This window comes from Salvelinus namaycush, chromosome 8 (genome assembly GCF_016432855.1).
Source record: "Salvelinus namaycush isolate Seneca chromosome 8, SaNama_1.0, whole genome shotgun sequence".
In the NCBI taxonomy this organism is placed as follows: Eukaryota; Metazoa; Chordata; class Actinopteri; order Salmoniformes; family Salmonidae; genus Salvelinus; species Salvelinus namaycush.
In genome coordinates this window covers 47981234-48008071 of record NC_052314.1, presented here as the reverse complement: position 1 = coordinate 48008071, position 26838 = coordinate 47981234, and the positions used below count along the sequence as shown (strand labels likewise).

General features: G+C 42.9%; 2 protein-coding genes across 2 annotated transcripts; one reads left to right on the top strand and one right to left on the bottom strand.

Annotated features, from left to right (window-relative positions):
* Positions 1-2474: 2474 nt before the first annotated feature.
* ufsp2 (ufm1-specific peptidase 2) lies at positions 2475-20399 on the top strand. The gene is made up of 12 exons (XM_038998827.1): positions 2475-2575; positions 10068-10137; positions 13904-14087; positions 14894-14957; positions 15156-15310; positions 15703-15895; positions 17023-17169; positions 17252-17416; positions 17935-18059; positions 18242-18318; positions 18713-18837; positions 20115-20399. Exons 1-12 carry the CDS (start codon positions 2573-2575, stop codon positions 20199-20201), a joined length of 1395 nt encoding a protein of 464 aa, XP_038854755.1. The 5' UTR covers positions 2475-2572; the 3' UTR covers positions 20202-20399.
* Positions 20400-20607: 208 nt separating this feature from the next.
* Positions 20608-23938, bottom strand: ankrd37 (ankyrin repeat domain 37). The gene is made up of 4 exons (XM_038999877.1): positions 23806-23938; positions 23121-23270; positions 22272-22363; positions 20608-21916 (listed from the first exon to the last, which is right to left on the bottom strand). The coding sequence occupies exons 1-4, from the start codon at positions 23830-23832 to the stop codon at positions 21673-21675; spliced, it is 513 nt and encodes a 170-aa protein (XP_038855805.1). The 5' UTR covers positions 23833-23938; the 3' UTR covers positions 20608-21672.
* Between the last annotated feature and the right edge of the window lie 2900 nt (positions 23939-26838).

Sequence of the window (26838 nt, the reverse complement as noted above, 5' to 3'; positions counted from 1 at the left end):
TCACATATTCAGAACACTGAACACTGAACACAGAACACTGAATACACGCGGATGCCATCCAGCCGACATTTCCTAAGGCCTAAAGTAAGGACAAACGGGCCATATTCAGAAAGTAGGAGATACTATTTTGGATCAGGTCCTGCCATCCATGTAATTATAGAAATTTTGATCCATAAACCAAAACTGATCCCATATCACCACCATTACCCTGAAACGCTTTATGAATATGGGCCCAGGACTTAATTCATTTGTAGCACTGAGAACCATCAGACTTCTCAACACGCACACACACCAAGTTAGTCTGGGACTGAATAAAGAGTCCTGTTGACATTCTTAACATACTCTTCTTGACTTTTTCATTGTACTTATCATAGACCTATTTTTGACCTTTAACTTGCACTGTACTCATGTAATGTACAGTATTTGCAAGGACCTTGCATACAGAATTGCTATGTAAGATTTTATAGCTTGTGTGGTCTATGGTTCTGTCTGTTAGTGTGATATATAATAATATACAGATGGTCATCTGTGTCAAGATGTGATCAGGAGTAGATTTTTTTGTGGGCCTTTATTTAACCAGGCAAGTCATTGAGAACACATTGTCTTTTACAAAAACACCCTGACCAAGAAGGCGCAATGAACCGTACAGTAAGCAGACTACTGACAATTTACAGACAAAGTAGCTATAGTTTAGATCCCTGTAATATGGATACAAGTGTATAGTACGATGAGCCCAGAAGAGTGTACCACCAGTACATCGAGTCACTATTAGTCAATACTTAATGCTTTCCTTGTACCTATGTTTGTCCTGTGTAACTTCATGCTTTTCTTTGGGTGGTGAAATCTGTTTTCCAATGGAGTAGGAAGTTACAACTTCAAGCGTGCACTACCACTCAATATTTTTTATAAATATCCATTGTTTAACACTTACTGTGTAGGGTGCCATGGGGTAAGACCAATGTCTAATTGATGAAAAAAAAAGCTAAATTTTGAAAATAAATTGTAGGTGGATGATGGCCATGTTTAGGGTAAACAAGCTAAAAATGAAAATTGACAGATTTTTCTTTATTTAATAAAATGCTTTTTTTTAGGAAAGGGGCATTTTGCCCTAACTCCTATTCTGACCCTAACCTAACCCTAAACCATAAACCCTAACCCCTGTTCTGACCCTAACTTAACCCTAACCCCTATTCTAATCCTAACCCTGGCCCCTATTTGAACTCTGAAACCTAACCATAATCCTAATCATGCTGGGGGTTAGCTAGCTTTGCTAGCAGACATTAGCTTATGCTAACCATCTGGCTAGAATTTATTTCATCTCAGACTTTCTGCTTGTGAAGTTGCTAGTTAGCTAACTGGGCTAGCCAGTGCCTAAATTACAGTTAATGATCAACCATAAAGGGGTGGCCCCCTCAAGGGGGTGTATCCTACCTGTGCTTGTTCTGATTGTTATAGTGTTTTCAGTTGAATTTGGAATCTATCGTTTTATTTTTTTATTTTTATGGCATTTTGCCAAAACTAACAAATCTGCCATGCAATGATGTGCTGCTACTTCTCCATTAACAAACAACAGCTAGCTTGTCAGAGGTCACGTAAAATGATAATTTTTATCAAAAACGACAGATTTCAGCACCCAAAGAAAAGCTCATAGTTACACAGGACAAACATAGGTACAAGGAAAGTGTTATTTTAAAGAATGGACATTTTTACAAGTAGGCCTACCAACTGATAGCTACTTGAGTCTTGATGTAGTCGGTGGTGGTACACTCCGTCAACACTCATTGCTACTCAACTCCATTTGGTTGGACATTTAGTTGGAGTTAAGTTTACTAAGCTACAGACAAAGCAGACAATTAGCCTGTTTTAAAATAACTTAACACATTTAGGAAATTTACATATTTACAAAATGGATTTGGTGCAGAATGTGTGCAGGTGTGTCAGTATCTTATTGCACTGCCATCACAAACTTTTAACATTCAATGTGTGAAGTTTGCATTTGAATCAATATATCAATCCTACACACATCTAGTTCCAGTAGGCCTATTAGATTTGAGAAAATTGGCATTAGCCCATATGCATTGCATTTAGCTTTAACATTAGATATTGCAGATGCACTCTACACACACATACATTTTAATGTTGTTATTTTGCTGTATTATTGACTTTGTATTGTACATATGTTATGGTAGAGTAGTGTATAATAATGTGTTGTGTTATTTATTGTTTATTGTATGTAATTCTGATTGGACCCCAGGAAGAGTAGATGCTCCCATGCCAGCAGCTAATGGGGATCCGGGAAATAAATACAAATACAAAAACACTAACCTTAAAATACGACCAATAAACACATGTTTGTATTCATGAAATCTTATGAATTCAACAACAAGGAATAATTTTGACTTTGTGGCTGTAATAAACCACACAGCACGCAGGCGGAGTTATCTTCCTCGAAGATGTCATTGATTGGGCCAAATGATGCGCGTCACATGAAAACAAACATGTCTGACTTCCGTTTTGGAGGGTCTACATAACGAATAAATCATTACATTTTATCGTATTTTAAGCTTGCAGAATGGTAAGTGTTACATGAAAGGATTGTGCATATGTTTGCCATGTTTACATTTGCTAATGTTTTGCTTGCCACGCATCCGATCACACCAAAACATGAAAGTAGCCAGTTAGCGAGCATACGATACGTTCAGTCAGTGGTGGCTAGCTAGCTAACGCGGTAGCTACATAGTTGAAGCTTTTTCCATAAGGAGACCGCGTATTTTCTGACAAAGTCTCTGATTAAGTCCATGAGCCAGATCCCCAAATGTGGGCCAACGATGTCTCATAGTGATTTGTTGGAAAACATGTGAACGGTGCAGCAGTGTTAGCTTTCCCATATGGATTTGACCCTATGACAAACCATGTCAGTATACAACAAGTTATTGCTCGGAAAGCTTAGATTCACAGCTAACGTTATCCATCAAACACATTTTCGGAAAGTTCAGTTCAACATAACTTTGACCTCTAGGGTACATAAGAATTACCTGTACAAATGGCTTTAAAAAGGAAGCCCGGATGCATGTTTTACTTTGTTTAACAACTAGTTATGAAAGGTCATGAAATTACCTTTCAAATTATATATAATATAACCACATTTGAAACGAACAGCTACAACTATTCTAAAAGAAAATTGGCCATATTGTTCCATTTACATTAGAATGTTGGAAGCTTAACCATATAATTCCATGTAATGGGACAGCTGTTTTTGGATTGTAACTTTGGTAATAGAGGCACCAAATTGCACACGCAAAGCTAGAAAAAGGTATGTGTAGATATGTGTAGATACAGGGTCAAAACAGAATGCATGCATTAAACCCACAGAAGCCTTTTTCCAATATGACCACCAAACAACTCAATGGGGTCTTATTGGACAATTTCACATGACCATACCTGTATGAAATATAATTGTAGTATGCCCAAAAATATATAAAAATGTTTATAGTGATGTAGAATACACAACCACATGAGCCAGGTGTGCCAGATATATGAATATGTTAAATTATTCACATAATTGTGGTAAGAATGTGGCCATAAAGCTGTCTGAATTGCTGATTTCTGATCAATAATGTCAATATGTCATCTTCAAACATGTAAAATTGATATGGTACATGTGAATAGTCATGTATGTGAACTGATTAACATTATATACTATGTTATTCTATAAACTGTTTTCATAAAACAGGACTAGAAACTTGTAAAATTCCATAGGATAAGTTTTCACGTGATGATGAGAGCAGCAAACCATTACACGTAGTTACTCTAAATTAAGATGTTTTCTTACTATGGGGCCATAGCAGTAATATAATTTGCTTTAACAGGCCAACACTAGATTTGACTATACTGAACAAAAATATAAACGCAACATGTAAAGTGTTGGTCCCATGTTTCATGAGCTGAAATAAAAGATCCCCGAAATGTTCCATACCCACAAAAAGCTTATTTCTCTCAAATGTTGTGTACACATTTGTTTACATCCCTTTTAGTGAGCATTTATTATTTTCCAAGGTAATCCATCCAGCTGACAGGAGTGGCATATCAATAAGCTGATTAAACAGCATGATCATTACACAGCTGCACCTTGTGCTGGGGACAATAAAAGGCCAATCTAAAATATGCAGTTTTGTCACACAACATAATGCCACAGATATCTCAAGTTTTGCGGGAGCGTGCAATTGGCATGCTGACTGCAGGAATGTCCACCAGAACTGTTGCCAGAGAATTGAATGTTAATTTCTCTACCATAAACTGCCTCCAAAGAGCGTTTTAGAGAATTTTGCAGTACGTTCAACCTGCCTCGCAACCGCAGACCATGTGTAACCACGCCAGCCCAGGACCTCCACATCCAGGCTTCTTCACTTGCGGGATCGTCTGAGACCAGCCACCCAGACAGCTGATGAAACTGAGGTGTATTTATGTCTGCAATAAAGCCCTCTTTGTGGGGAAAAACTAATTCTGATTGGCTGGGCCTGGCTCCCAAGTGGGTGGGCCTATGCCCTCCCAGCCCACCCATTGCTGCGCCCCTGCCCTCCCAGCCCACCCATTGCTGCGCCCCTGCCCATCATGTGAAATCCATAGATTAAGGCCTAATGAATTTATCTAAATTGACTGATTTCCATATATGAACTGTAACTCAGTAAAAACGTTGAAATTGTTGCATGTTGCGTTTTTATATTTTTGTTCAGTATACATTGTAATGGAATGTACAGGGCAGGTTTATATTCTTCATAATGAAAACAGCTACTAGGATAACACTGTATATTATTTTAATCAGCTCACATCATTGACTATTCACATGTACACTACCATTCAAAAGTTTGGGGTCACTTAGAAATGTCCTTGTTTTTGAAAGAAAAGCAAAAAATGGTGTCCATTAAAATAACATCTAATTGTTCAGAAATACAGTGTAAACATTGTTGATGTTGTAAATGACTTTTGTAGCTGGAAACGACTGATTTTTAATGGAATATCTACATAGGCGTACAGGAGGCCCATTATCAGAAACCGTCACTCCAGTTTTCCAATGGCACGTTGTGTTAGCTAATCCAAGTTTATCATTTTAAAAGGCTAATTGATCATTAGAAAACCATTTTGTAATTATGTTAGCACAGCTGAAAATGAAGGTTTCGTATGTAACCACGGTTATGTGAGCTATATGGATCACTCCAATATATTGGTATCAATCTGCAGCGGAGGGATACATCCGAGGTGAGGATTTACAGATTTACTCCTGTGTACACCTGTGTCACGGCTGGTGGTCCGCTCCTATATATATATATAGACCCCATGGCCGCAACACGTTCTCTACATAATTTTGGAGGCACCTCTAGCACCGTAGAGGATTGGAGTGATCCATATAGCTCACATAACCGTGGTTGCATACATAACCTTTATGTTTCACTATATTGGATCACTCCAATATATTGGTATACACGTACCAGATTAGCTGGTGCTATAGGGACCTGGCCAGCCAGCGGCGAAGTTCCAGCGCGGGACCATGATGCAGGGGCCGTCAATGTGGAAGGGGGTCCCGGCACAGTCCCCGGAAGGGGAGGAGACGCCCAGGACCTCTGAACCAACCGCAGATGGAGGTGCCACATTTACCCAATAGTTCCCGAGCAAAAGTGCAAGAGGAAGCCCAGCTGGCTGTAGCACAGATCTCAGCGAGGGGCACTCCTCTCAATAGAGCCCAGGATGCAGCCACACCTCGTGTTGAATGTGCCACCACAGATCCCAGCACTGGCATGCCAGCCAGGCGGTATGCTGTCGTAATTGTGTCCACTATCCAGTGAGAGAGCCTCTGCTTTGATAGCCCAGCCCCAGGACTCTCTCACCATAGCAGACAAAGAGCTGGTCTGTTCTTACTGACCGTGTTCCCTCCACATAGGCAGCCAGTGCCCTCACAGGGCCACCACTGCCGGGGGTCGTAAGCAGACAGGATAAAAGGGATTTTTACATGCCTCTCTGACAGAACCTTCGGGAGGAATGAAGGGTTGCGGTGGAGAGATATACTCCTCCCCCCAGGGTCCACCCGGTAGCACTCAGAACTTACCGAAAGAGCATGGAGCTCATCCACCCTCTAAAACAAAGCCACCTTCATAGAGAAGTGTTTCAGGGAGGCAGACTCCAACGGTTTTAAAGGTTGCTTTGCCAAAGCTGCCAAGACCACATCCAGATCCCAGCTCGCCAGTGAGCGGGTCCTAGCTGGACGCAGGCGACGAACCCCCTTCATAAACCTGGAGACCAAGGGATGGCGCCCCACTGGCCTGTCTATCCACCCCACATGGCAAGCAGATATAGCGGCCAAATACCCTCTCAATGTAGAGGCTGCCAAGCCCTCATCCAAGCGAGACTGCAGGTATTTGAGGACATACTGCACCCCACATGACTTGGGCACAACCTCAATACCAGTGCACCAAGAGCAGAACAACCGCCAGTGCAACTGGTATGCCGCGGTTGTAGCCGGCACCCTTGCGCTCTGCATGGTGTTCATTACACCCTCCTGTAGTCCTAAAATGGATCATTGGTGCTGTTCAGTGGCCAAGTCCACAGACTGAGGAGATGCGGCCTCGGATGCCGCAGAGTTCCCCCCGCGTGAGACAGCAAGTCAGGTCTCGGGGGAAGTTGCCAAGATGTCCCAGACAACAGAGACTGAAGGCTGAACCAGGGTCGTCTGGGCCAGTATGTGCCACCAGAAGCAGACGATGCTCTGCCATCCTGGTCCTGTCCAGCACAGCCTGGAAAAGGGGGAATGCGTAAAGCTCCAGCCCTGTCCAATCGTGAGCCAGAGCATCCAAGCCTGGAGTCCCTGGTGGCGCCGACATGGAGTACCACAAGGGGCAGTGTGCATTGTCCAGGGAGGCAAACAGGTCCACCTGCGCCCTCCCAAACTTGTCCCACAGGTGCTGCATCACCTGGGGATGTAGGCTCCAGTCCCAAGGTGACGGACCCTTCCTCGAGAGCATATCCGCTGCCACACTCAGGAGGTCAGGTACGCTAGACAGCCCTGAGCCCAAAGAAGGAGCTCCCGTGCTATAAGATTGAGGCGGTGGGACCTCAGTCCACCCTGATGGTTGATGTAAGCCAACACTGTGGTGTTGTTCGTTCTCACCAGGACATGTCTTCCTTTCAGATGTGGAAGGAAAGACCGCAGGGCCAGCAGTACAGCTCAAAGCTCTACTGTATTGATGTGCCTGCCGCTCCAAGGGGGTAGCCAACAGCCGCTGTCTAAACTGCCCTTGCTCACACCGACCCAGCCGATCTGGGAGGTGTCTGTGCTGACCAGCTCCCGGCGGCACATCCTCAGCATCTCCACCCAACCTGAGAGAAAAGAGTGACAGCGCCACCTCAACAATGCCCTGAGGCCCTGTGCGGTAACCTGCAGCTGGCGGTGACGGTGGCGCTTTGCAGCCAGTGGGAGTTGAACCACCGTTGAAGAGGCCGGAGATGGAGCAGGGCCAGGGGAATCTGCAACGAGGCCGCTGTCAGCAAGCCCAACAGGCGTTGGCAGTGGTTGAGGCAAGATAAGATCGCCTGAACCCTTCTGGTAGGCAGGCGTGCTCTCATAAGGACTGAGTCCAGTTCCATGCCAATGAAGGCCACCCTCTGGGTGGGCGTCAGATGACTCTTCTTGTCATCTACAGTAATGCCCAGCCCACCGATGTGGGTCAGGAGCATGTCTCTGTCTGACAGGACCTGGGTCCTGGTCGGGGCACAAATCAGCCAACCGTCCAAGTAATGCAGGATCAACAATCCTCGGGACGTGAGAGGTGCCAGGACAGCGTCCATGCACTTTGTGAAAGTGCGGGTTGCCAAGGAGAGGCCGAAGGGAAGAACCATGAATTCGTAAGCCGTCTCTTCGAAAGTGAATCAGAGGTACTGCTAATCAGCTGGGTGAACAGGAACATGGAAGTACGCATCCCTCAGGTCCAGCTCCACAAACCACTGGTCTCTAGACATGGCCTGCAACACGCGGCTGGGGTCAGCATGTGGAACCTCAGTACCTTCAAGTACCCATTGAGGTTGCGGAGGTTCAGAATCGGTCGAAACCCTCCGTCTCTTTTTGCAACCCCAAAGTAAGTGGAGTAGAACCTACCTAGTCGTTCTGATGTCTCGATCGTGCGGATGGCACCCTTGTCCAGGAGTGAGGAGATCTCCAGCCACAGGTGCTGCATCACCTGGGGATGTACAAAAATAAACAAACAAAAAAGGACAAAACCAAAGTCAGGGGGTTGGCCACTGTGGTGACACGAAGGCCCCTGAAGGACGGGGGCTGGCATCGGAATTGGAGTTGGTACCCCTCGAGCATTGTGGACAACACCCAGGGGGATGACACACCTTCCTTCCACTTTGCCCTTTGAGACCTGGAGAAGCGCCGAGGCCAGGAAAGGGTGTGTCAGGAGTCCTGCCAGGGCCCACCTCTCTTCTTGCACCCCGAGCACCTGGGTCTCCCAGGCACGTCCCTATGGCGGTGGCGGTTGACACCATCACACCTCTCACAAAGGGAAGCCTTAAGCTCAACCAAGCCAACAAGCCCACGGAGCAGGGGTCCGACGCCCTGGGAGAGCTTATGTCATGATCCCCTTGGAGGAATAAGAACTCAGTGAGGGATAAATGACCCAGTACCTCTGCAAAAACTGGGGAAGACCAGTATGGGAAGAACAGGCTGTTGCTTCACCGCACGCTGTGTCCCTTCCCGCTGTCGTCCCTTAGCACAAGGCAACTGGATTGGGCCAGCCAGAGATGGCACCGGGAGGTAACCACCTGCACCATGGCATTCTAGGCAGAGTTCCTCTGTCCAGTGTCTGTGTTCTTTTGCCCATCCTAATCTTTTCTTTTTATTGGCCAGTCTGAGATATGGTTCTTTCTTTGCAACTCTGCCTAGAAGGTCAGCATCCCGGAGTCGCCTCTTCACTGTTGACGTTGGAGTTTTGCGGGTACTATTTAATGAAGCTGCCAGTTGAGGACTTGTGAGGCATCTGTTTCTCAAACTAGACACTCTACTGTACTTGTCCTCTTGCTCAGTTGTGCACCGGGGCCTCCCACTCCTCTTTCTATTCTGGTTAGAGCAAGTTTGCTCTGTTCTGTGAAGGGAGTAGTGCACAGCGTTGTACGAGATCTTTAGTTTCTTGGCAATTTCTCGCATGGAATAGCCTTCATTTCTCAGAACAAGAATCGACTGACAAGTTTCAGAAGAAAGGTCTTTGTTTCTGGCCATTTTGAGCCTGTAATCGAACCCACAACTGCTGAAGCTCCAGATACTCAACTAGTCTAAAGAAGGCCAGTTTTATTGCTTCTTTAATCAGGACAACCGTTTCAGCTTTGCTAACATAATTGCAAAAGGGTTTTTCTAATGATCAATTTTTCTAATGATCGCCTTTTAAAATGATAAACTTGGATTAGCTAACACAACGTGCCATTGGAAAACAGGAGTGATGGTTGCTGATAATGGGCCTCTGTACGTCTATGTAGAAAAAATCTGCCGTTTCCAGCTACAATAGTCATTCACCTCATGAACAATGTCTACACTGTATTTCTGATCAATTAGATGTTATTTTAATGGACAAAAAATGTGCCTTTCATTCAAAAACAAGGACATTTCTAAGTGACCCTAAACTTTTGAACGGTAGTGTACATATCCATTTTACATGTTTAAAGAGGAAATATTACAATTATTGATCATAATATGTTCATAAATCAGTGATTCCGCCAGTCTCATGTATTCTACATCACTATGAAAATGTCTGGGCATACTACAATTATATTTCATACAGATATGGTCATGTGAAATTGTCAAATAACAACAACTTAAACATAAACAATGGAGTAGGCCTAATGGCTAAATCCTGTGTGGTCATGATAACAGTAGGCAGTTATACTATCCCATTAATTGAAGTATTCATACGTCATCTCCCCCCAAAACATTAATAGGCTATACTATTTAATGCTTACAAATGACCAATGAGCTTCTGGAAATTATACAGATTCAGCTTTAACTTTCTGACTTTATCATTATGTAGGTTGTCGGAAACATCATCTTACGCTTGAGAGGGTCTCTGGAGTTCAAGTGCCAGTTGGACAGCACAGATGGTATGTACTGTAGAGGGAATTCTGCCTGTGATTTACATTTCCTCTGTTGGTTATGCTCGTAAAGTGTGTGTGTGTGTGTGTGTGTGTGTGTGTGTGTGTGTGTGTGTGTGTGTGTGTGTGTGTGTGAGAGCGAGAGAATCCAGAAACATTAGCCCTGAACTAATGGGTATCTCATTAAACTCAAGTGTAAAAGTCAGAAATGGTAGTTCTAACGTTCATGTTTTCCACTAGCGCATACTGTCGGCTATATAGCTGATTTATACTTTTTATAATTTTTATTTCACCTTTATTTAACCAGGTAGGCCAGTTGAAAACAAGTTCTCATTTACAACTGCGACCTGGCCAAGATAAAGCAAAGCAGTGCGACAAAAAACAACATCACAGAGTTAGACATGGGATAAACAAAAGTACAGTCAATAACAATAGAAAAATCTATATACAGTGTGTGCAAATGGAGTAAGGAGGTAAGGCAATAAATAGGCCATAGTAGCAAAGTAATTACAATTTAGCAAATTAACACTGGAGTGATAGATGTGCAAGTAGAAATACTGGTGCGCAAAAAAAGTAAATAAAAACAATATGGGGATGAGGTAGGTAGTTTGATGGGCTATTTACAGATGGGCTGTGTACAGCTGCAGCGATCGGTGAGCTGCTCAGATAGCTGATGCTTAAAGTTAGTGAGGGTGGTATAAGTCTCCAGCTTCAGCGATTTTTGCAATTCGTTCCAGTCATTGGCAGCAGAGAACTGGAAGGAAAGGGGGCCGAGGGAGGTGTTGGTTTTGGGGATGACCAGTGAGATATACCTGCTGGAGCGCGTGCTACGGGTGGGTGTTGTTATGGTGACCAGTGAGCTGAGATAAAGCGGGGCTTTACCAAGCAAAGACTTACACAGTTGAAGTCGGAAGTTTAAATACACCTTAGCCAAATACATTTCAACTCAGTTTTTCACAATTCCTGACATTTAATCCTAGTAAGAATTCCCGGTCTTAGGTCAGTTAGGATCACAACTTTATTTTAGGAATGTGAAATGTCAGAATAATAGTAGAGAATGATGTATTTCAGCTTTTATTTCATTCATCACATTCCCAGTGGGTCAGAAGTTTACATACACTCAATTAGTATTTGGTAGCACTGCCTTTAAATTGTTTTACTTGGGTCAAATGTTTCGGGTAGCCTTCCACAAGCTTCCCACAATAAGTTGGGTGAATTTTGGCCCATTCCTCCTGACAGAGCTGGTGTAACTGAGTCAGGTTTGTAGGCATCCTTGCTCTCACACACTTTTTCAGTTCTGTCCACACATTTTCCATGGGATTAAGGTCAGGGCTTTGTGATGGCCACTCTAATACCTTGATTTTGTTATCCTTAAGCCATTTTGCCACAACTTTTGAAGTATGCTTAGGGTCATTGTCCATTTGAAGACCCCATTTGCGACCAAGCTTTAACTTCCTGACTGATGTCTTGAGATGTTACTTCAATATATCCACCTAATTTTCCTCCCTCATGATGCCAACTATTTTGTGAAGTGCACCAGTCCCTCCTGCAGCAAAGCACCCCCACAACATGATGCTGCCACCCCCGTGCTTCACGGTTGGGATGGTGTTCTTCGGCTTGCAAGCCTACCCCTTTTTCCTCCAAACATAACGATGGTCATTATGGCCAAACAGTTATATTTTTGTTTCATCAGACCAGAGGATATTTCTCCAAAAAATACGATCTTTGTCCCCATGTGCAGTTGCAAACCGTAGTCTGGCTTTTTTATGTCGGTTTTGGAGCAGTGGCTTCTTCCTTGCTGAGCGGCCTTTCAGGTTATGTCGATTTAGGACTCGTTTTACTGTGGATATAGATACTTTTGTACCCGTTTCCTCCAGCATCTTCACAAGGTCCTTTGCTGTTGTTCTGGGATTGATTTGCACTTTTTGCACCAAAGTACGTTCATCTCTAGGAGACAGAATGCGTCTCATTCCTGAGCGGTATGACGGCTGCGTGGCCCCATGGTGTTTATACTTGCGTACTATTGTTTGTACAGATGAACATGGTACCTTCAGGCGTTTGGAAATTGCTCCTAAGGATTGAACCAGACTTGTGGAGGTCTACAATTTTTTTCTGAGGTCTTGGCTGATTTCTTTTGATTTTCCCATGATGTCAAGCAAAGAGGCACTGAGTTTGAAGGTAGGCCTTGAAATACATCCACAGGTACACCTCCAATTGACTCAAATTATGTCAATTAGCCAATCAGAAGCTTCTAAAGCCATGACATAATTTTCTGGAATTCTCCAAGCTGTTTATAGGCACAGTGAACTTAGTGTATGTAAACTTCTGAGCCACTGGAATTGTGATACAGTGAATTATAAGTCAACAATTGTTGGAAAAATTACCTGTGTCATGCACAAAGTAGATGTCATAACCGACTTGCCAAAACTATAGTTTGTTAACAAGAAATTTGTGGAGTGGTTGTAAAACGAGTTTTAATGACTCCAACCTAAGTGTATGTAAACTTCTGACATCAACTGTATATACATACATACATACATACATACATACATACATACATACATACATACATACATACATACATACATACATACATACATACATACATACACAAACACACCCACTATCGTTCAAAAGTTTGGGGTCACTTAGAAATGTCCTTGTTTTTGAAAGAAAAGCACACAAAAAATTCCATTAAAATAACATCAAATTGATCAGAATTGTGGACATTGTTAATGTTGTAAATTACTTTTGTTGCTGGAAAAGGCTGATTTTTAATGGAATATCTACAAAGGCGTACAGAGGCCCATTATCAGCAACCATCACTCCTGTGTTCCAATGGCACGTTGTGTTAGCTAAATCCAAGTGTATCATTTTAAAAGGCTAATTGATCATTAGAAAAACCCTTTTTCAATTATGTTAGCAAAGCTGAAAACTGTTGTCCTGATTAAAGAAGCAATAAAACTGGCCTTTAGACTAGTTGAGTATCTGGAGCTTCAGCATTTGTGGGTTTGATTGCAGGCTCAAAATGGCCAGAAACAAATAACTTTCTTCTGAAACTCGTCAGTCTATTCTTGTTCTGAGAAATGAAGGCTATTCCATGTGAGAAATTGCCAAGAAACTGAAGATCTGATACAACACTGTGTACTACTCCCTTCACAGAACTGCGCAAAACTTGCTCTAACCAGAATAGAAAGAGGAGTGGGAGGCCTCTGTGCACAACTGAGCAAGCTGACAAGTACATTAGAGTGTCTAGTTTGAGAAGCAGATGCCTCACAAGTCCTCAACTGGCAGCTTCATTAAATAGTACCCGCAAAACACCAGTCTCAACGTCAACAGTGATGAGGCGACTCCGGGATGCTGTGGGAGTTCCTCTGTCCAGTGTCTGTGTTCTTTTAACCATCTTAATTTATTTTTATTGGCCAGTCTGAGATATGGCTTTTTCTTTGCAGCTCTGCAAAGCTTGTTTTCTATTTGGCTGGCTACTCCATGTGCTTGTGGAAAACACTGATTTGGTATCAACAAGTACGTTTGTTATTCAAATCTAAATACTACATGAAGCAGGAGGCCTCCTATAGGACACTAGCCTATAACCAGTCAGTTAGTGTTGGTATCTTTTGAAACCTTTGTGTTTTAAAATATGAGTACTACTTCATGTTTTGTGAAGTATGTATGATGTCTTATCTGTATCTTTATACACATTCACCATTGATTGCAAGGAAATCTGGTATCTCTGTTAATGGTCATATTGATTGTGTCTCTTGTGTCTTTACAGTACCACACGTACAAAAGGTCATCTCGAGGACTTTCGAGGCCCTCGGATCCCAGGTGAAAGCAGAATCGCTTGTTCTCAGTCTCTCTAGCAGTCCAGTTTTTCTTTGGCCTAACAAAGGAGGACATGCAACAGCTGGAGAGATATCTCCGAACAGACCATGTAAAGATCTCCAACAGTTGATCCAGTAAGTCATCATACGTCACAATTTGGACCCTCATGTTCTGGGAAAGTAGATTATAAGTCAAGTTGTTTTAGAGTCCATTATTTACCTGGTGTTGTCTTACATGGTAGTATGGTAATTAGATATTATTACTTAGTAACAGTAAGGTACCAAGTAGTTATGACATTATTTATTTTATTTTTTATTTTAAATTTTTTATCCCATTTTCTCCCCAATTTTCGTGGTATCCAATCGCTAGTAATTACTATCTTGTCTCATCGCTACAACTCCCGTACGGGCTCGGGAGAGACGAAGGTCGAAAGCCATGCGTCCTCCGAAGCACAACCCAACCAAGCCGCACTGCTTCTTAACACAGCGCGCCTCCAACCCGGAAGCCAGCCGCACCAATGTGTCGGAGGAAACACCGTGTACCTGGCCCCCTTGGTTAGCGCGCACTGCGCCCGGCCCGCCACAGGAGTCGCTGGAGCGCGATGAGACAAGGATATCCCTACCGGCCAAACCCTCCCTAACCCGGACGACGCTATGCCAATTGTGCGTCGCCCCACGGACCTCCCGGTCGCGGCCGGCTGCGACAGAGCCTGGGCGCGAACCCAGAGACTCTGGTGGCGCAGTTAGCACTGCGATGCAGTGCCCTAGACCACTGCGCCACCCGGGAGGCCCAGTTACGACTTATTTTGGCAACTTAATGCATCAATTGCCTGCTATCTGTATGTCAGCCAATTACTGTAAGTTATTGCAGGTTTAGTGTCTCACATGATCATTGTGGAATAGAAACCAAAGTAAATGGAAAAACCCTCATCCTGTTTTAGGACAGATGACCAGGAAAGCAGTAGAAAAAAGTCTGCAAAAAAGGACTTAAAGAATCCAACAGCAGTAAGTGTGCTGCTTTTATACCTTAAAAATAGTCTACGGACATGAACTACTTCCTGTAAATCACTTCACCACACATTTTCATGCCACTGTGCCACTTGTTTGTCATTGACAAGATCATTTTTTGGTGAGGTTTTTAGTTTTCCTGTACCTCATATGTATTTTGTTGTCTGTCTGGCTGTCTTGCTTTCTTGCTTGCAGGGTATCATAAACCTGACCCTGATGACCGAGGTGACAGAGCCAGGCGTCCACTCGGCACCCACCCTCCTGAGAGGAAGTAAGAAGCACCACCTCCTGCAAACGACTCTGCCCATGGACTGCGTGGTCAGTGTCCTTTCCAGCGAGAGCATCTCTGTGTATGTCATCCTCAATCACTCTAAAGGAAACAACATGATTTGGTTCCACGCAATTTCAATGAAATTAGACACAGGCTTTAGGAGAATAGAGTACATATTTTTATTATGTCAAACTATATCAAATGTCCAATACCAGAACGCTAAGGTAAACTGATAGATAAGTCAATCAATAACCACCAGAGATGTAGCTAGTTCACAAGACAATACAACCACAAACAGGGTGAAACAAAAGAAACTCAGCCTGATATGATCTCAATTCAAAATTCCTTATTCGCAAGGGACAATTTGGTTGTTTAGTTAACCCAAAAATATTTTTAAGTTTAAACCTGGAAACCAGCTCATAATGTTCAACTGAATCAGGCTCTAAATCTTTTTGTCTGTTGTACATGCAGTGTCTGTGGGACCCTAGTGGGGGCGCTGTGCAGTCAGCTGGGTGACATGGAAAAGGTGGCTCTGCGGCACATGAAAGGGACGGCCCTGCTTATTCCCCAGCCATTTCACTTCCTCCTTCCTGCCCCTGTGGGCCTGGTGACAGTGGTCTACCCAGCGGGTGTGCCCGACAGCCAGCTGGAGACGCGACGCAAGGCAAGGGAAGAATTCCAAACGGACGCCTAGCCCCTACTATGCTACTCCTAGTACTCTACACTTGTGTATATGTGAAATGCTATGATAGGTATTAAGCAATATGGTAGCAGTGGTGTAAAGTACTTAAGTAAAATACTTTAAATATTTTGGGGGGGGTTATCTGTACTTTACTATTTATATTTTTGACAACTTTTACTTCACTACATTCCTAAAGAAAATAGTGCACTCCACACATTTTCCCTGACACCCAAAAGTACTCATTACATTTTGAATGCTTAGCAAAACAGAAAATGGTCCAATTCACACACTTATCAAGAGAGCACCCCTGGTCATCCCTACTGCCTCTGATCTGGCGGACTCACTAAACACAAATGCTTCCTTTGTAAATGATGTCTGAGTGTTGGTGTGCCCTTGGCTATCCATATATTTAAAAATACAAGAAAATTGTGCCTACTGGTTTGCTTAATATAAGGAATTACTTTAATTTTGATACTTAAGTATATTTTAGCAATTACATTGACACTTAAATATATTTAAAACCAAATACTTTTAGACTTTTACTCAAGTAGCATTTTACTGGGTGACTTTTACTTGAGTCATTTTCTATTAAAGTATCTTTACTTTTACTCAAGTATGACAATTGGTTACTTTTTCCTCCACTGTATAGTAAGTAGTAGCTCCACTATTTCCCTTGACAGGCTATGTGGAATATTGCTGTCCACTTATCTCATCTCTACAAAGAGGCAAAATGGACACCTAGCCCGTACCCCTAGACCAGGGTTCTCCAACCCCAGTCCTATTGAGCTTTTGCAGGCTTTCCCTCCAGCCCTGAAGTAATACCTGATTCAGCCTATCATCTGGCCCAGACTGAAGACCATGATTTATTGATTAAGTGTGTTATTGATGGGCTGGAAGAAAATCATGCACATCCAGTTGTTCTCCCAGAGCTGGAGAACCTACGCTACCTACAGTATAGATCTGAAAGGATATGAGGTGTTCGCAAAATGTAAAATAACTATGTGAAATATTATATATTTCTTATTTTGAAATGCTCTGAGTGACTGTCTAGTATTAGAGAAATAAAGTTGTGTACATGTATTTGATATTGCCGTTTTATGTGTGTGTAGGAGCTGCACAGTCTGTTTGAGCTGCCAGACAACCGGCCATATCTGAGAAGAGCCAACGCTCTACATTTTCCTGATGAGCCCTACAAAGATGGCTACCTCCGAAACCCTCATGTCCACCTGAATCACCCCGCCCTGGAGAACGGCAAGGTTGGTCAGCGCAAACACACACACTGTCACACACAGTGTCACACACAATGACATGCTCTTATCTGTTTCTCCCTTGTGCCAGCCTTACTTGGTCCAGGGGGTCTATAGCTACCACCACTATATGCAGGACCGCGTGGACGACAACGGCTGGGGTTGTGCCTACCGCTCCCTCCAGACCATCTGCTCCTGGTTCCAGCAGCAGGGCTACGTGGAGCGGGCTGTGCCCTCCCACAAGGAGATCCAACAGGTAGGACTATAGCCTTGACTCTTGCTCAACCCCAAATTGACCCTTAGCCTCGAACCCCATATGCATTCATGGAGACCTTTGAGTGTTGGATAGGTGGTGTAAGGTCTACAATGTGATTTGGGCAAACTATCCCTTATTATACAGAACTCTCTCTCTTTGGTAAAGCTGTGGCTCTAAACTTGTCTATTGAACATATTCCAATAATGTGAGACTGTGAATTCGAGCCAGCAGGTAGAGCCTGAGTCCATAGTAAATAAGAATTGATAGGTGATTACAATGGGAGTCTCTTTCTCCTTTCCCACAAGTTGGCCTATAACTCATTGACTGGTAGATGGGGCTATTATAAAATGCATTGTTTTTAATCACATTTTTACTACTGTCAATAGGATTCTATAATTCATAGCCATGTCAGCTAATAGTACCATTATTTTTTTGAGTGTATATGAAAAGCACTTTACAATTAAATGATTAAAATACAAATTAATTATTGTTATTTTCTCCCCATCGCTGTCCTACAGGCCCTGGTGGAAGTTGGAGACAAGCAAGTGTCTTTTTTGGGCTCTCGCCAGTGGATCGGCTCCATCGAAGTCGCGGCTGTGCTGGATCAGTTGCTGGGGGTCACCTCCAAGATCATGTTTGTGAGGTGAGATGAGATGAGGTGTGTGCGTATGTGCCTGCATGGATGCATGTGTGTGCTTGTGCGTGTATGCGTCCATGTAAATTCACCAGTCAGGGCAATGCAGAATGTTTCAGGTAGTTGTGTTCCATGTTACATACTTTTTTGCTTAGTTTTCACATCTAGTTGTGCGTTTATGTGTCCTAAAGCCAAGGGTCTGAGCTGGCCTCCAAAGGCAGAGAACTGGCCAACCATTTCCTTTCTGAGGGAACTCCTATTATGATTGGTGAGTGAAAACTGAAACTATGACAATGTAGAGACAATGATGAGAGACTAATATTATGCACAAATTCCTTGTAGTGATTGTACTGCAGATCTGTTCAAATGATAAGGTCTGGGCCCTGTCCGATGAGTACTTGCTACAGTACCACAGTCATACATAGTTTCATATAAACAGCATCTATATTTCTGTGGTCAAATAAATAGCTGAATGCTTTTGGTAAAGATTTTGGTCGACTCCCCTCACACGTAAATACTTCCAGTTTTTAGGTTGTGTGTGCATTGCACAGGCAGTCACATTGTCTAGCTTAAACAAAGTTACTACAAACATTGCTTGAAATTTAATCTGTTAATTTAATCTATGCAGATTTGTAATTTCCTTCTATTTTGCTCCACACCAGGAGGGGGTGTCCTAGCACACACTATCCTCGGTGTGGCGTGGAGCGAGACCACGGGCCAGATCCGCTACCTCATCCTGGACCCACATTACACCGGGGCCGAGGACCTGCAAGTCATCACGGACAAGGTACCGGATGGTGTCATGGAATCCTGGGGCAATATGTATAAACTGTTTCAGAATAGGAGTGCTGATGTAGGATCAGATCCCCTCTGACCATGTAATCATATTAATTGTGATCTAAAAGGCAAAACTGATCCTAAATTAGCACTCCTATGTTGAGGCGCTTGAGACATCCAGGTCCTGGTCCCAGGGCGAGTTAATTAAAATGAAAGTTCAAGCCAAAATGAACGTTTGTCTGATGTTTTCAGACCTCATCTTTTGTGTAGATCCAGCTGGTTACTTCAATCCTGAGTGTGCCTATCTTTCTCATCAACATCTGATACACTACCACTTAAATGTACACTACATGACCAAAAGTATGTGGACATCTGCTCGTCGAACATCTCATATCAACATCATGGGCATTAATATGGAGTTGGTCCAATTCATCCCAAAGGTGTTTGATGGGGTTGAGATCAGGGCTCTGTGCAGGCCAGTTAAGTTCTTCCACACTAATCTCGACAAACCATTACTGTATGGACCTCGCTTTGTGCACAGGGGCATTGTCATGCTGAAACAGGAAAGGGCCTTCCCCAAACTGTTGCCACAAATGTGGAAGCACAGAATTATCTAGAATGTCATTGTATGCTGTTATGCGTTATGATTGCCCTTCACTGGAACTAAGGGGCCTAGTCTGAACCATGAAAAACAGCCCGACCATTATTCCTCGTCCACCAAACTTTACAGTTGGCACTATGCATTCGGGCAGGTAGCGTTGCCTTGCTCCTAGGTGTTTCCACTTCAAAATCACAGCACTTAGGGCAGCTCTAGCAGGGCAGAAATGTGATTAACTGACTTGTTTGAAATCTGTCATCCTGAAAGTCTGAGCTCTTCAGTAAGGCCATTCTACTGCCAATGTTTGTCTATGGAGATTGCATGGCTGTGTGCTCAATTGTATACCTGTCAGCAACGGTTGTGGCTGAAATAGCCAAATCCACTAATTTGAAGGGGGTGCCCATATACTTTTAGTGTATGTCCACAAGCAGTTGTACATGTTTGGTGATGGGACAAATGAACACCCATAGGAAAAGTTGTATTGAACAAAATGCAGGAAGTGGAAGAAAATTATGTAAATCAAACTTAGAGGAAATGTACTTATTTAGTCATAAACTTCAGTATCTAGAAGCGCTGTATAATTGTTACAGTATATATTCTCAAAAACTGCAATCTATTTGCCCTTCTCTACATGTTATGACATTTTGTGTGAGAAAACCCAAAATGGAGGTGTTGTCTTCTTTCCCCAGGGCTGGTGCGGATGGAAGGGCCCAGAGTTTTGGGACCAGAACGCCTACTACAACCTCTGTTTGCCTCAGAGACCAAAGACCATATGAGTGTGTGAAGGTTTCAATGTGTGTTGTGTACAGGCACCTGTCCAACAGTATTACAACAAATATCTGAAAATAAATGTCAAAACATCTGAGGTGAAGAAATGAATGACTTTTTATTTCAGCTTTCATCTGTGACTGTAATGACAGTCGGTATTCTGTTTTTACATAAACATGCCACCATTGTGTCTCATTCATGAAGAAGTGTCTGCTTTTTATTTCATTTAGTCAAACCTATACACACTCCCCTACATAATCTCAGCATTTTGGATTTGAGATAGTACAGAATGTCACTTTTTATTTGAGGGTATTTTCATACATATCTATTTTACCGTTTAGAAATTAAAGCACTTTATGTATTTAGTTCCCCCATTTTGAAGGTGTCATAAGTATTTGGCCAAATTCACTTATAGTGTATTATAGTAGTCAAAAGTTTAGATTTTGGTCCCATATTCCTAACACACAATGACTACATCAAGCATGTGACTACAGACTTGTTGGATGCATTTGCAGTATATTGTGCACAATATAAATTAACGGTAAATAATGCATTGTCATTGGAGTCACTATTGTAAATATATTTTTTTTAATTGACACCTTCAAAATGGGGGGACTAGATGCTTAAATTGCTTTAATTTCTAAACAGTAAAACAGTATGAAAATACCCTCAAATAAAAGGTGACATTCTATACGGTCAAAAATATGATCTCGCATCCAAAATGCTGGAGTATAGAGCCAAATTAAAAGATATAGCTTCACTGTCAATAAATACATAGGGGAGTGTACCTCAAAAGATTTACACTGTAAACAAAGGACTGTGTAAAGTTGATATGTACATCTGAAACTGGTGTCCACAGAATCAGAAGGTCCCATATTGCATCTGAGCATGAAATGCACACAGTGGTTGTTACTTGTGATGGCTAGGCCCGGAGCCTATGCTGAGCACGTGCACACCTCAAGACAGTGGAAAGATTTCAATTGCATACACCTCGCATCATCGTCTCATTCTCAAAACCCATTGGATGAGAGAGCCGGAAGTCCTTCCCCTCTGACCTTCTCCAATGGGTATTGAAAAAGCGGGGAGTAAGCAATTGAGATTCTCCCAGTGTTTAGCCCTCTGAACCAAAGTCTTGGCAATAGCAGCGGGAGCTAACAAGAGTCCTAAGTTCTCAAAGCAAGGTTACTCATCACATGAGCGTAGTTTTCCGAACCATCTCCGCAACACACGTCTGCCTCTGTCACTGCAGGAGAAGGATGCATTCTGCTCATATCCAAGTTAACCACTGACATTATACTTGCCAATCATTGGCACACAAATACATAGGAGACTCACAGACACACCCCAGTAAGTGGTTAGGAACAGAGACAGGTTTGGTGTCAGACACATTAGTGGGGACTTCGTCATGCATGTCCTGTATTGGACTTGGCTGAGAAAGCGTTGTCCTCCTTTTCGAATTCTAGAGGTGCATTGTTAAAATCACCAGTCTCGAGCCCTCTTTCGGTCTTGGGCCCCGGTGGCAATGAGTGCCCTCTTCTGTCCTGCTACCTTACTGCTCTGGGCGCCAGTCAGCGGGCATGCTACGGGCCCGGCAGGCATCAGAGGAGTGCTGCTGCTCGTCAGGAGTCGCGTCATTCGGAGTGTGTTCAGGAATCGTCCGCACTCCTCGAATCCGTATGAACATGCCAAATCTTCAGCGGTTCTGCCCTCGTTGTTGCAAAGTCTGCTCAGGAAAAAACATTGGAAAGGTCACAGATTGTAAAATCAACTGGCTGCATGGAAACAGTTGCCAAAATATAATGGTTTAAACTCATTTGAACCAACTTCAGCTCAGGTAATGCCATCAGTGTGTAGAATTTTATTTACAAAATTAGCATCAGTCCGAAAATAGGTATTTCGCAGCTTAATTGGTAGAGCATGGCGCTTATAACGTCAGGGTTGTGGGTTCAATTCCGAGGACCACCCATATGTAAAATGTATGCACGCATGACTAAGTTGGCTTTGGATAAAAGCATCTGGTAAATATTATATATTAACATCTATGCAACTGTTTAGCGTGTGTGAAAGTTGACACTCACCCAAGTTGGGCATCACTGGCAACGAGTACGCTGATGCATTCCAAACTGCCGGCCTTGGCGGCTTTGTGCATGGGCGTCTCCCCATTGTTGTCCTTCAGCAAATATGAAATAATTTGGGGTAAAGAGAAACAAGTAAATAAAGACTGGTGTTTTGGATCAGTTGAAATGAGAACCTGTAAAATGAGCTTTGCCTCTGTAATTTTCTGGATCTTGAGCAATGGATCTGGTCAATGTGTTTGTGATCCCTTATTGAAGTTACACTGCAGTTACTGTGTCCAAAATATTAGCCTACACTTTACTGCAGTGTCACGTAACATCTTGCAACTATTTTGGGATGAAGAATGATATATCAATTGAAAGCTCACATTTGATGTGTAATGTTGGCCTTTTATTTAGAGAAATATATGCAAAAGCATTGGGCAATCTTATTGTATTGTTGGCCTGTGGACCAATCCCCCTCCCACTCAGTCAGGGTCTCAACTTACTTTTGAGAGTTAGAATTGTAGAATACACAAAGTGCCATTTTGAAATGTGGTTGTGCATCAGCAGTCTAGCCAGCTATTTAAACTTGTAGTAATCATGGTTGAATTGCCAACCATGGGCCCCCATTTCACTCTCACTCAAATATCATATTAAAAACTGCAAACATCTCTCCACCCTATGGCAAAATAAGTAGAATTGCATAAAATGCATATGCCACATGGCAAATAATTTATCTTAGAGCCCCAAAAGGCTTGGGTGAATGTGTGTGTATGTTTGAGAGTATACTGACCCGCGAGCCACTGCGGCCCCCATCCCCATCAAAGTTGCCCATCCCTGCTATAGACAGACAAGTGAAAGTGAATCTACCTGCTGATTGGCATCAGCTCCCGTTTGCAGTAGCCATAGCAAACAAAAGGCTTGTCCGCTGCATGCCGCCAAGTGTGCAGGGGACTGTCCCAACACATTGCTTGAGTTGACAGCATCTCCGCCTTCGAATAAGTTACTAATACAGTCCAGCTGCATAATACAGGAAACAAAGAATAACATAGATTAACGCTAGCTACTAGTATATTACATCTGCGCCTAGTCTGTTATTCAGAAACGTGTGCGTAAAAAATTATTTCCTTTTCATTTGGACCAGTTGGTGTCACATGAACGTGAATTGCGTGATAAATTGCGTTGTAAATAAACATATAGCCTAGATATGATGACTATGCATATAATGTCAGAGTGATTTGTGAAGCAAAAATATGGCCACCTTCTAAACATAGCCTAATTAGAGTTAGCCTTGCCTACAGATAATTCAGCAAATGACAAACCATGTCGAAAACTTGGAAATGCCATTTTTATATAATTATGGCCTACCTTTCCTTACTCTAACTAAACAACAAAAATAACACAGTAATGCAATATTAAATACATTGTATAAACCTGCAATGCCAAAGTTATAGGCTAAATAGTCTATAATGTCAATGTTATAAAACACATAAACAGGGCGGGTTGGGTTAATAAATGCGGAAGACAACTGCCTAGGTATCCCCCTTTCCCCTACCTGTGAGTCGGAATCGAGCAGAAACATTATCAGATCTAAGTATCCCCACTAGAGGTTTTTAACTTGTGCGCACACAGCCGTTCCTTCGATGTAAATAAACCTATACAGTTGGTTGAAAGAACACAAACACGAAAGCAGGCTGCAGCCTATGCTCAACTGACACGTGACATTGATAATTTGTTCATATCCTAGTAGGAACTAGGAAACTCGGAAATGTACGACTTTCTAGCTGGTTGTAGTTATACACGTGCTGTGTTCGGTTAGAAAGTCGGAAATGTCCGAGTTTTCTTGTTCCGACTAGCACTCGAACGCGACATTACCATGCGCGATGAGCATGGATTTAGCCCGGCGCATGTATCCATACAGGCAGGTCTACCAGAGAGGATGAGGTTGTGCGAAACAACACGTACGCACAGGCGGTTGTAAGGGCGGGCTTGCTGGCTCATGTCAATCTGCTGATCTGGGCTCGAGAGCTTTCTGTTTACTCTATATTAATCGGCAAGTCATTTTCAGAAACACTTTCGGGAATTTGACCATTTAATTTTTTTTGAAAATGTAATATTGTTGAATGTTTTGAAAGCAATGTCTATATTATTTAGAAAACGCAGAGGATCAAGGAGTGTGTGTCAAATGTGGAATGAGTTTGTTCCTTTCTCCATTTCTGATGTATTTTAATTTCCCCAATTTGGCATAGGCCATTGCATTAAATTAGTTTACAAAACACGTATGCCCAAGGAATTTGACAATAATTTTTCACGATTTTCCCTGAATGCATTATATCGACTGATAATTCATGTGCTTGCTTCAGTAAGAACAACTGTTTTCCCCAATAATCAGTGGTGGAAAAAGCACCCAATTGTCATAAAGTAAAGATATTTTCTATTAAAGTAACTCAAGTAAAAGTGAAAGTCACCCAGTAAAATACTACTTGAGTAAAAGTCTAAAAGTATTTTGTTTTAAATATACTTAAGTATCAAAAGTAAACATATAAATAATTTCAAATCCCTTGTTTTAAGCAAACCAGACAGCACCATTTTATTTATTTTTATTTACGGATAGCCAGGGGACTCCAACACTCAGACATAATTTACAAATTAAGCATTTGTGCTTAGTGAGTCCGCCAGATCAGAGGCAGTAGAGATGACCAGGGATGTTCTCTTGAAAAGTGCATGCACTAGACCATTTTCCAGTCCTGCTAAGCATTCAACATGTAACGAGTACTTGTGTGTGTCAGGGAAAGTGTATTGAGCAAAAAGTACATTATTTTCATTAGGAATGTAGTGAGGTAAAAGTAGTCAAAAATGAAAATAAATTAAAGTACAGATACTTTAAAGTATTTTTACTTTACACCACTGCCAATAATGTACTGCACTGTAAAGGTGTTACTGTAACTAAACATTTTTTTTAAATACCGTATTTATCCCACAAGGGGGAATGGTGTAGGCAGCAGTGCAAATAGGTAAAACAACATAACAATTAACATATGAAACGATCATAACAACTGCCAAATACCTTTAAAATGTCACCCTGCTCTGCAACTAGGGGCTTGATTCAATCCGTAGCACTGAAGATCTTCGCTACAGTACGATAGAAATGCAAAGGTCATGTTCCCACATTAGCAGAGACTGCATTCACTGTAAACACTGCAGCTCTGTGCTAAATCCGAAATTAGCTTCGCTATAACTCTGAACTTTGGCGATTCGGATTGAATCGAGCCCTAGGTATGCAACTCGTATGGAGACATGTTAATAAGTATTCAACTCGTATGATGGCATGTGTTATGGGCATCAGCAAACAGATGAAGGAACTATCAGTTGTTATGGGCAATGCAGCACGAGTGCCCTACCCCCACAACTACACCTTATTTTAGCAGCCCATACCAATAGCCCTCCTACATCCTGCAATATAGCAGCCTTCATCACCTGGAGCCTACAAGCCCCAACCAAGCCGAAACACTGATACCGGGAGTCAGCCCAACTCACTCCCCGGTGAGACCCTCTACAACCTCCCAAGTTGAACTGACACAGCTGGTTCCAGCTCCTCAAACCGAGTCCCAGTCAATCCAGCCTGTCCGTCCAGCTTCACCGATTGGGCCACTACCAGGTCTAGACCCAGCTCAGCCTGCCCAGTCACCTACACGACCTGGGCCACAGCTACATCTAGACCCAGGACAGCCAGCCCAGTCTATGCCACATCCTGGGCTACAGCTAGCCTTAGACCCAGCTCAGTTTGCCCAGTCACCCTCACGACCCGGGCCACAGTAACCTCGTCCCTAGGCTATTGCGCACAGTGCATATAAGCCTGGGATATCAACCAAAGTTGGCTTTACTGGGAGTGACTATAGAATTATATAGGAGTGACCTGCTGAGTAAAGTATATGTCATTATTTAATTTTTGCGAATCAAGCGACTGCGAGGCGTGGCTCTGTGCTTGTGGTGTGCTAGGGAGAGGGTTAGGGGGAAGGTGTTGTGGGAGATGATTCCTGATGACTCCTTGCTGTCCCCAGTCCACCTGGTCACGCTGCTGTTCCAGTTTTTCTGTTCTGCCTGTGGCTATGGAACCCTGACCCGTTCACTGGATGTGCTACCTTGTCCCAGACCTGCTGTTTTGGACTCTCTCTCTACCGCACCTGCTGTATCTAACTCTGAATGATCGGCTATGAAAAGCCAATTGACATTTACTCCTGAGGTGCTGACCTGTTGCACCCTCTACAACCACTGTGATTATTATTATCTGACCCTGCTGGTCATCTATGAACGTTTGAACATCTTGGCCATGTTCTGTTATAATCTCCACCCGGCACAGCCAGAAGAGGATGGCCACCCCTCAGAGCCTGGTTCCTCTCTAGGTTTCTTCCTAGGTTCTGGCCTTTCTAGGGAGTTTTTCCTAGCCACCGTGCTTCTACACGTGCATTGCTTGCTGTTTGGGGTTTTAGGCTGGGTTTCTGTACAGCACTTTGTGACATCAGCTGATGTAAAAAGGGCTGTATAAATACATTTGATTGAAATTTGATTGATGATTGGTTGGTATATT